General features: G+C 34.7%; 1 protein-coding gene across 3 annotated transcripts in view; it reads right to left on the bottom strand.

Annotated features, from left to right (window-relative positions):
• Positions 1–971: 971 nt before the first annotated feature.
• The window catches only part of BLTP3B (bridge-like lipid transfer protein family member 3B), a 90,270-nt gene continuing 79,858 nt past the window's right edge, over positions 972–11,383 (bottom strand). For all 3 annotated transcript variants that reach the window (XM_014780251.2, XM_004418007.2, XM_087449059.1), the window contains 2 exons: positions 5,110–5,303; positions 972–3,372 (listed from right to left, as the gene is read on the bottom strand). In XM_014780251.2, coding sequence (XP_014635737.1) covers positions 3,253–3,372; positions 5,110–5,303 — 314 coding nt within the window. In that variant the 3' untranslated portion in view covers positions 972–3,252. The remainder of the gene's footprint in view (positions 3,373–5,109; positions 5,304–11,383) is intronic.

Below are 11,383 nucleotides of genomic sequence, written 5' to 3'. Positions count from 1 at the left end.
CCAATGTAAGTGACCACATAGGTCACAGAAAATATTTTTGTTTTCATTGTTAAGAGCAATGAAAAGCCATTGAAGTGTTTTAAGCTAGGGGTGAGAATGGGGGCAGCTGAGTTGTCTTGATTAAAACTGCACTTCAAAAGAGAGAATTCTGCCCACAATATAGAGACTGATTCAGAGGAGGGCCAGAGTAGCTGTAGGAAGGTCAGTTAGGAGGCAATTGCAGTAATGCAATCAAAAGGTGCTGACCAAGCTTAGATTAGGGAGGTGAGGAGAAGTGGAGAAAAGCAGACAAATTTGAGAGATGTTTACAAGGTAAAATGACAGGACCCTGTAATGAATTGATGGGGGGTGGAGAGCTAGAGAGAGGAAGGTGTCTAAGATGAGTTCTAGGTTACTAGTTTGGGAACCAGGGTGAATGGTGGTGCCAAACACTGAAATAGGAAGATGCCTTGATTAGACTGGAGGTTAATAAATTGAAGAATAAGTTATAACTCATGTATTGACAAGTATTGAATAACAACAGTAAAAACCTAGAAAGGAGTTTCTGGTTAATTTTTCCACATATATTGGCCTGCAATCATACACAGCCATTCTTATATGGCTTAAATAAAAATAACGCTTCATCACAACTAGTGTCACGTGTTAGTCTTTTGAAATTCTGGGATAACATGAAAAAAAATACAGGATACCAAGAGAAAGTTTTTGACATACATGAAATTAAAAAGCAAAACACGATTACCATTTCCTTCTCCTGATCACTAACATCTCTGCTAGAAATTTAGCAAAAAAACAAATCAAGATATGGCAACTTTATTTCTAATTTGTGGACCCTTTAAACTCTAGTAAGTTTACTAGATCCTATATTTCTCAGATCCTATATTTCTCACACCGCTAAAAAAGTTGGGGTTAACTCAAACAAAAATTCTCCCACGATCTTTTAAGCAGTTTAAATAATACACACATCACACACACACTATTAAAAATATTATATTTATCTTTAAAAGAAAAACAGATAAAAGACAGTAAATGATTCCTCTCCCTACCCCTGGCAAAATCTGTGAATTTATGACTAAAGTAAGATAAAAGCATATAACTGGAATTTAAGTCAAAAGAACAGGTTACTGTGATTTCAATTGTGATTTCAGTCAAGTCACTTGTTCTTTCTGAGCCTTAGAGTTTTTATTTAACTTCTAAAATGTGAATAATATCTACCTCCCAGGTTTGTTGTGGGAATTACAGGAGATAATATTTTTGGAAGTGTTTTATGAATTTTAAATCTCTGTAAAAATAGTACTCACTATAAATTTTACAAACTCCAACAAAGCATATAGAATGCTCAGATCCATATTAATTATCATCTCTACTGTTTATATGGTTTTCTTGAGAAGGCCAAATAAATTGAAAAGGAATAAGGAAAACATTCAGTTTCTGTAACACTAAACAATTATAATATACCATAAATATAATATTTATATAGAGCAAATAGGTCAATCCTGAGAAAACACTGTCAGCTCTGAAGACATTAACATCCCCTCAATACTGCTTTTCTGTAATAGAGATTGCTTTTGTTGAATATATACCTATAAATCAAAAGTACTCTACTAAGGATATAAGCTATACATTTTAAATCTTTAATTAGACTTTTGCTTTTAATCTAAGACTATTATATAGTTTTAGATGAACATAGTTTAACATGATTTTTAAAATACTCTGAGGTAAAAATATTAACAATTTAGTTTGTTCTTTGCTGTATTCTCAGGTCTCAAAACAATGTTATTTTTAAGTAATGTCAATGAAAATGGGAGAAAAAAAGTACCGTTTTCAATAAAATCTGAATCACTCCAACACTTAATGTAAATGAACCGTGTATTTTCCTCCGAGTACTCAGGTATAGAGACGGCGACATAAGTCACGCCAAACAAGCAAAGCACCAGAACGTGTCGTAATCCGCTTTAAAATGCTCAAGTATCTTAAAGAAATAGTCCAGCTGTTTTATGTTCTATCTTGGATATATTTACATTTAAGAATGTAAATTTTAAAATAGACCCCACTTAGTTTAATTCTATCAGAAATATATTTAAATCTTTAAAAGCTTCTGTTTCTTAAACACTCATGAACTTTTATTTCATAATGCATGATTGAGATTCTCTCTCATGTTGGTTTCAACCTTAATAATTCCTAGAAAATAGAATGTAAAATTTACCAGTTATTCTTATTATAGAAGATAGTATATATATCACATAGAGCTTTAATTAAAACTAGCTTTATAAATTCAGTATGTGCAAATATTCACCTAACATGATACTACAAGAATGGCACAAAATTGTTTTATGAATATGAAAAGAAAATTCTCCGAAAACATTCCCCTCCTTAAATAGAGGAAAGATGAAGGTAAAGAAATAATATAAATAGTATTAATTAAAATTCTTATACTTACAAATGCTGCCAAATTTAGCAGGATAGTTACTCTTTTACTTCTAACAATAAATGTTTAAAGGAATGTACAAGTAATATTTTTTAAGTCAGTTGGCCATATACTCTAATGTTTTGCTTTTTTACAGTTTGTGCTTTTTATTTTTACAATTGTACCATCTTTTTTGTTGAAAATTATAGCTTCAACTTATACAGTTCACCCATCATTTAAAATGACTTTTTTCACATTTTCAAGTTACTTTCAAGTTCAGTACGGTGATAACTTTCCAGAATTTTCAAACCCAGTATTTATATAATTTATTAATTTGACTGGACTTTTTACAGTAACTAATTATAGATTAAAGTACATAATTTTAACAACATTTAAAACGTAAGCCTCCTTTTATTTTACATTAGCCCTAGAAGCATTTGAATCTTTGTAAATAATAGTAAATTATTAACAAATAGTGATAAATAAATTCAGCAATCTGTGGGAACACAAGAGGTTTTCATTTTTCTTTTTAAAAAATGCCTATAATGTGATATCAAAATTAGGAAATGACACCCTCTTTTCACTAGGCATGTAATTATTTTACAGTATGTGTTGACTTCCCTATATCACACCAGCTTAAAAGAGGGTTAAACACAAAACAACCAAAAGATTGTAACACACGTACCTAATACTTTCTAAACTGGCTTTGGAACAGTCACCACTTCATCACATTCCATTTCATTTTATTGTCTTTTTTTTGAAAAGGAAAATCTTCTACTAACTGGTAACATCACATTATAAATATAACCTCCCTACTCCACAGCTTCAATTTGAGTTTTTGACTCCGGCTATTCAACTGTCATCTTCTTTATATGATGAAGAAGAGCATCTTTTTCCAAGTGAGCCTCGGCAAGAGCCATTTTAGCTTTAGCCAATTCCTGTTTAAGAGATTCATTCTCTTCTATGAGCTGAAATGATAAATTTTGAAAATAAGAGAATTTAATTATTTTCAGAAAACATAAGCTATTTATATAGTATCTAAAAGTGTGACACTTGGGACAGTAAAAAAACTCAATGCTGCTGAGGGTGCACATAAGCTGAAAATTGCTTTGAGAAGCTATTTGGAAACACATATCAAGCACTTTAAAACGTTCATAAGTTTTGACCCAGCAATTCAAAACACTAATTAACTCTTAATTTTCAAATCTAATAGTGATTTTGTTTAATTTCAATTTCTCTGTGGCTTTAGACACTGCTGACCTTGCCCCTCCTTCCAAAACCTCTCTCCTTTTTTGGCTTTTATGCCACAGCTCTTTCATGTTTATCCCGCTCCACCTATGGACTTTTCATCTTTTCCTTTGCTGTTTAAGAACTCTTAAATTTTACTCTTCTATTAGATTCCATAATTGGTCACCTTCTCTTATCACTTAATCACTTATCGCTTTCTTCTCTCTTTACTCTCACATCTTCTCTTATCGCTTATCACTTATCACTCTCTTAGATGATCTCATCTACTCCTGTGGCTCCAACTATCACATATAGCCTGATTCACCACAAACCTCTCTCTTGAGCTCCAGACCCACATTCTAAATACCTCATTAGACATTTTCATCTAGATGGGCAGTAAGTCTCCCCTCCCCTCATTAAGACTCACTTCAAGTATTTTATCATCTCAGAACTATTCTCTAACTCTAACTATGAAGATATGATAAAACTAAGGACTTTCTCCCCAGAAAAATACATTTACACAGATAATTAAAATATGTGAATTTAATTTCAAAGAATTCTCAGACTTCTTTTAGTCCCAACTTCAGAATTCCTGCCTTATAGACCGAGTTAGGTATTGCCCCATATGCCCCCAATCTCTAATACAGCACTTGACACAGTATGTTGTGACCAACGATTGCATACTCTAGTCTTCCCCACTTTTGGCGATTTTGAGTTTCTCAGTAGATAGGGAGGGTATACTGTTCAGTTCTATATCCCTGTCACAGAGTTGACATCCAATAAATCGTTGTTGAACAGATGGATGAACTCAGTCTGTGGTTCTATCACAGAGAATTAAAATTCTGTTGAACATTTTATTTATAATCGTAAAAAATAAGAAACTCAAATGTTAAATGTTAAGAGGAAGGTTTAGAAATGACAGTACACCTACATCTATATTACTCTGCCATTAAAAATAAATATGAAGCATATGTAGCAATATAGAAAAATATCTGTTAAATGATGTCAAGTAAAAAAACATAGTTATGCACTAGAATTATAAATATTTAAAAAAAGATGGAAAAGAGCCTGAGAGGAAAAATTAAAAAATATTGATAGTACTGTAGGAGTTTAGAATGTATTAAAGTTGTTTTAAAATATTTTTCCAATGTTCTGAAATATTATAACACTTTTGCAACTTAAAAATGAAACAGCAAAATAAATATGTCGTTCAGAAAGCCTTCCTAGATTCCAGAAACTGGCACTCTCCCACATTTACTTCTCTATCTTCCTATTAGACTACAACCTCTCTGAAGACTGGGACTGTCCCTATCTTGCTCAACACTATATCCATAGTATCTAACACAGTGGTTGGGCAAATAACAGGAACTCAATACACATTATTTAAATAAGTAAAGAAATAATGTCTTAACTATTTAGTATCTAACATTTATTTTAATTGCTGAAACTGAATGAGAATCAATTAGTTTTCTCATTACCTGTTCCCTAGTAAACTCAAAGGAGCACTCAGGAAAGTTAACTGACTGAGAAGGCCAAGGAACCTCTGGACTCGTCTGAGTGGCTTGAGTGACACTGTCTTGTTTCTTCAGATCATACTTGCCACTGGTAAGCAGCAATGAATCACTTCTGACATTTTCTTTCAAATCATTTCCAGTGTTAAGCATCTGAGAATCTGACCAAACAAATAAAATGCTCAGATAATGTTTGCAAATACTTGATAAATCTTAAGTTCTATTGTGAAAAACTAATTTAAAAATGAATATATCCCTATCAGTATGAAGACATTATGAAATAGAAAAACAATAGAGAAAGTCAATAAAACCAAAAGCTCATTTGTTGAAAAATGAACTAAATTGATAAACCTTTAGCTTGACCAAAAAAACGAACACACAAAAAAACAAAGACAAGAAATTACTAGAATCAAAAATGAAAGAAGGGACACTACTATCAACCTTACAGAAATAGAAATGATTATAATAGAATACCAGGAAAAACTGTATGCCAATAAATTAGATAACTTAGATGAAATAGAAAAATTCCTAGAAAGACATAAACTACCAAAATGGACTCAAGAAGAAATAGAAAACGTGAATCAACATATAGCAGGTAAGGAGATTGAATTAGTAATCAAAAAAAGCTACCCACAAAGAAAAACCCAGGCCCAGATGGAGTCAATGGTGAATACTACCAAACAGTTAAAGAAGAATACCAAATCTTTACAAATTCTTTCAAAAAACAGAAGAAGAGGAGCATTTCTCAATTCATTCTATGAAGCCAGTATTACCCTGATTCCAAAACAAGACAAAGAAGTCAAACGAAAATAAAACTGAAATCAATATGCTTATAAATATGAACACAAAAATCCTCAACAAAATATCAGCAAACTGAACTCAGCAATACATAAAATAATTATACACTTATAAATCTCACTTTATCCCAGGAATGCAAGGTTGACTTAACATCCAAAAATCAATTAATGTAATACATCACATCAATAGAAAGGAATAGAACAAAAGCCACAGGATCACATCAATAGATGCAGACAAAACATTTGAGAAACTCTAACACTTTCTTACGATAAAAACACTCAGCAAACTAGGAAGAGAAGGGAATTTCCTCAGTCTGATAAAGGGCATCTACCAAAAACCCATAGCTAATATCATACTTCATGGTAAAAGACTGGATGTTTTCCCCCTAAGATCAGGAATAAGACAAAGATGTTTGCTCTCACCACTTTTATCCAACATTGTCCTAGAGGTTCTAACCAAGGCAATTAGGCAAGAAAAAGAAATAAAAGGCATCCAGATTAGAAAGGAAAATGTAAAACTATCTCTAGTCACAGATGACATGATCTTGTATATAAAAAAAAAACCTAACGACTCCACTAAAAACTCTTAGAACTAATGAACGAGTTCAGCAATGCTGCAGGATACAAGACCAACATACAAAAATCAATTGTCATTCTAAATACCCGTAATGAACAATCCAAAAATGAAATTAAGAAAACAATTCCATTTAAAATGTCATCAAAAAGAATACAATACTTAGGAATAAATTTAACAAAGGAAGTGCAAAACTTACACTCTGAAAACTATAAAGCATTGTTGAAAAAAATTAAAGATCTAAATAAATGGAAAAAATCCCATGTTCATGGACAGGAAGACTTAATATTGTTAAGATAGTGATACTCCCCAAATTGATCTACAGCTCTAACACAATCTCTATCAGAATCTGAACTGCCTTCTTTGTAGAAATTAACAAGCTGATTCTAAAATTCATACAGAATTGCAAGGGACCCAGAAGAGTCAAAACAATCTTGAAAAAGAAGAACCAAGTTGGAGAACTCACACTTCCCGATCTCGAAACTTACTCCAGAGCAAGTTGGTAATCAAGACAGTATGGTATTGGCACAAGGACAGATATGTAGATAAATGGAATAGAATTAAGAGTCTGGAAACAAATCCATGTGTCTATCAATGGTCCTTACCCACACACCAAATACAAAAATTAACTCAAATGGATCAAACATCTAAATTTAAGAGATAAATCTATAAAACTCCTAAAAGAAAACATAGGGGTAAAGCTTCATGACTTCATATTTAGCAATGGATTTTTAGATATGACACCAAAAGCACAAAAGAAACAAAAACAATAGAAAAAAACAGATAAATTGGACTTCATTAAAATAAAAAAAATTTTTGTGCTTCAAAAGAAACTATCAAAAAAGTAAAAAGCTTATAGGATGGGAGAAAATATTTCCAAATCATATATTTGATAAGAGACTTATTTCTACAATATATAAAGAATTCTTTATATAATCAATAATAAGAAGACAATCCATTTAAAAAATAGGCAAAGGATGTGAATCGACATTTCTCCAAAGACATACAAATGGCCATAAAAATATGAAAAGATGCTTGACATCATTAGCTATTAGGGAAGTGTAGATCAAACCCATAATGATCTACTACTTCATACCCAGTAGGATACCTATAATCAAAAAGTCAGATAATAAGTGCTGACAAAGAGAAGTTGGAGAAGTTGGAACCTTCATACACTGCTAGTGGTAAACATGTAGAATGGTGGAGCCACTTTGGAAAACAGTCTGGCAATTCCTCAAATCGTTAAACATAGTTACCATGTGTCCCAATAATTCCATTCTTAGATATGTACCCAAGAGAAACAAAAATTTATTCACCAATGTTTACAGCAGTATAATTCATAATTGCCAAAAAGTAGAAACAATTTAAATGTCCAATAAGCAACAAATGGATAAACAAAATGTAGTATGTCCACAGAATGAAATATTATTTGGCCATACAAAGGAATGAGTACTGATACATGCAACAACATGAATGAAACTTGAAAACATTATGGTAAGTGAAAGATTGTTGTTGTTGGTGCCGTCGATTCAGCTCCACTGAAACCTGTTCACCATTGGTGACCCAGCTGGTAAGTAAAAGAAGCTGGACACAGAAGCCCATATATTGTATGATTCTATTTATATGAAGTTTCCAGAACAGGCAAATCTATAGAGGTAGAAAGTCAATTCATAGTTGCCTAGGGCTGGGGAAGGAACGGGGAGAGACTGCCAGTAGGTACAGAGGTTTTTGAGGGTGATGAAAATGTTCTAAAACTGATTGTAGTGATGGTTACACCATTTGTGAGCATACTAAATAACACTGAATTGTATACTTTATTTGGGTGAATGGTATGGCCTAAGACTTATTCTCAAAAATGCTTTAATCAAAAAATTATTATAAAAAACAAGGCAGAGAATATCCTTACACATCAACATTTTTTCCTACTTTTTGGATCACATATAGTCAGAGCACTTGAGGTTGCAAGTGAACAGAAGCCAACTCAAACTTGATTTTAAAAAAGGAAATGTATTTGTTTCTGTAACAGAGGAGTCCAAGTGATGGTGCTTCAGGCATGGCTAGATACTGGGATTCGTAGGATGTCCTCAGGAGTGTCATTTTAGGAACCTGACTCTACTTCTCATGTCCTCTTTTCTTTTCCTCTGTGTTGGTTCAGTCATATGACAGCAAAGGTAGCCATTAGTGACACCAAACGTAGCCATTAGTGACACCAAACAAGTAAGTTTTACAGTCTGTGACCCTTTTTCTCTCAGTGTCCTGATCGATTCACAAAAAAGACTCAATGTTTGGGTCACAGTCAACTCATTTACCTCTCACCACGTCCCAAGGGCTGAAATCTTTTGATTGGCCAAGCTGGGTCCTACTCCCACTTTTGTCATAGAGTCATGTGATTGCCAGGTCCACCAAAATGACATGGAATGAGAGAATGGCAGTTTGCCAAATCAAATTATATTGAGTAGCCAAAAGAGTAATATCCACTCAACATAATTTTCCCCCTTAAAAAGATTCCCGGGGCCGGCCCGCAGCGGTTAAGTGTGCGCGCTCCGCTGCAGCAGCCTGGGGTTCGTAGGTTCAGATCCCAGGCACGCGCGTATGCACCGCCTGTCAAGCCATGCTGTGGCGGCGTCCCGTATAAAGTAGAGGAAGATGGGCACGGACGTTAGCCCAGGGCCAATCTTCCTTGGCAAAAAGAGGAGGATTGGCATCGGATGTTAGCTCAGGGCTGATCTTCCTCACAAACAAAAAAAGATTCCCAGAAGGGGATAGCTAAGTCAAAGAATAAAAACATTTTTTAAGCTTTTGTTCATATTACCAAATTACCCTCCATGATAGTTCTATCAATTTTGCCCCTATTCTGTATATATAAAAATGGAATAGTTCTATGTACATGGATAAGGACCATCAAGTTGAGTTGTGGCCTGTTCTTAGTTTCATTTTATTATAGTGGTTTCAAATCAGAAACTACTTTTTACAATACTGTCTTGCACCGGTTATGTTTTTAGTAATATAATGACCAAAAAATCCCACAAAAACTGCTGTATTGGTTCAGACTAGCATACCATTCGGCTTGGTACTGACTATAAGAGAAATCCTAGAGTACTATGTCACAGGAAAGCCAAGTTCTCTACTCTTTCAAACTCAAAAGACTAAGAATACCCCTGAACTACTACTTGATTAGTAATTTATAACACACTGTGGTTTTCAAATTTTTAAAGGAGCAAAACTCTGCTTTTAATGAAATCTGACACAGAATGCTAACATGAACTAAAAAGAAAAGCTGAGTTACACTGGCTGTAGTGAGGATAATAGAGGACCCAGGGCCTATTCTACTTAGCCTACCTCTCACTACTCATGGGATCCTAAGAATAATGAAAAAACCACTGACTAACCAATTCTGAAACTCATTTTATTTCAATCACTGGGAGGTGGAATGAGGAGGGAAAAGGGAAGGAGAGAGAAGGGAAGAGGAAGAAAGATGGGGAGAGGGAAAGAAGGAATGAGATACAGGAGGGAGAAGTGAGAAAGATGGAGAGTGGCGGAAAAGCAGGAGGGAGGATGGGGAGAGAGGAAGAGGGATGTATATATAAGGGGAGATAAAGAAGGAGAGATAAGAAGGGAGGAGGGAGTAGGAAGGGAAAAGAAGATAAGAAGGGAGGGAATGGGGAGGAAAAGGCAGGAGGAAGAAGAGGATAAAAAGATGGGAGAGACTGGAAAGGAATGGGAAGGGAGAGAACCAGTGAGTGACAGGGGTGACTGGAGTCTATTACTACAGAAGGATGTATTTCCTTTAAAAGAGCTTTTTTCAAGTTTTTAGGACAAACTTTGATGAACAAATCTACACCTCTCACGGATGAAATGTGCAGCGTCTTACAGCAACATATGCTTTTTCCCCAGTGCAGGCTCTGCCACTTACTTTCTAGCTCTTTCATCTTGAACAAGTCGCTCAATCTGTCTAAACTTCAATTTCTTCATTTGCAAAATGGAGGTGATAAGAATACTATTGCCTTAATTATCTCAAAGGGTTATGGTAAGAATTAAATGAGTTAATATTTAATGTAAAGGAACTTTATAAACTGGAAAGCATTATTCAAATATTGTTATAGTACCAAGTAAGTGCTCAATAAATATTTGACTTCTGGGCCGGCCCCGTGGCTTAGCGGTTAAGTGCGCGTGCTCCGCTACTGGTGGCCCAGGGTTCGGATCCCTGGTGCGCACCGATGCACCGCTTCTGCGGCCACGCTGAGGCCGCGTCCCACATACAGCAACTAGAAGGATGTGCAACTATGACATACAACTATCTACTGGGGCTTTGGGGAAAAAAAAGGAGGAGGATTGGCAATAGATGTTAGCTCGGAGCTGGTCTTCCTCAGCAAAAAAAAAAAGAGGAGGATTAGCATGGCTGTTAGCTCAGGGCTGATCTTCCTCACACACACAAAAAAATTTGACTTTAAATATAGACTTTAATAGTTCTCTGTTGATTCAAACAGAAGATTTCATTTTTCTTCTCTGGTCATACAGACACTTTTCAGAGTTTAGGTTTTACACCTTTCTTTAGGTTTAGTAATCAAAAACATCTTCCCCCATTCCCAGTCAGGGAGCATTATGGCAATGATCCTAAGGGTGTGGTGTGGTAAAGAGCTGCTTATCACAGACCATTAAATATACAGTGCCCCTCCCCCACAACATACTAAAATAATCTATTAGGAAGTAGTCCCTCCTCACAACCCTTCTGGTTGAGAATCAATGCCATAAATGCCATAATGGGCCACTGTTCTAGATGGGAGTATCCAGGTCCTAGGTGTGTTGGGTGGAAAAAATGTTGAGGGCCACTACGCTACTATTAATTAATAGATGGCACGCTATATACACA

Source organism: Ceratotherium simum, chromosome 25, assembly GCF_057802395.1.
Source record: "Ceratotherium simum simum isolate JZ-2026a chromosome 25, ASM5780239v1, whole genome shotgun sequence".
Taxonomy (NCBI): Eukaryota; Metazoa; Chordata; class Mammalia; order Perissodactyla; family Rhinocerotidae; genus Ceratotherium; species Ceratotherium simum.
This window is presented reverse-complemented; position numbering and strand designations above follow the sequence as displayed.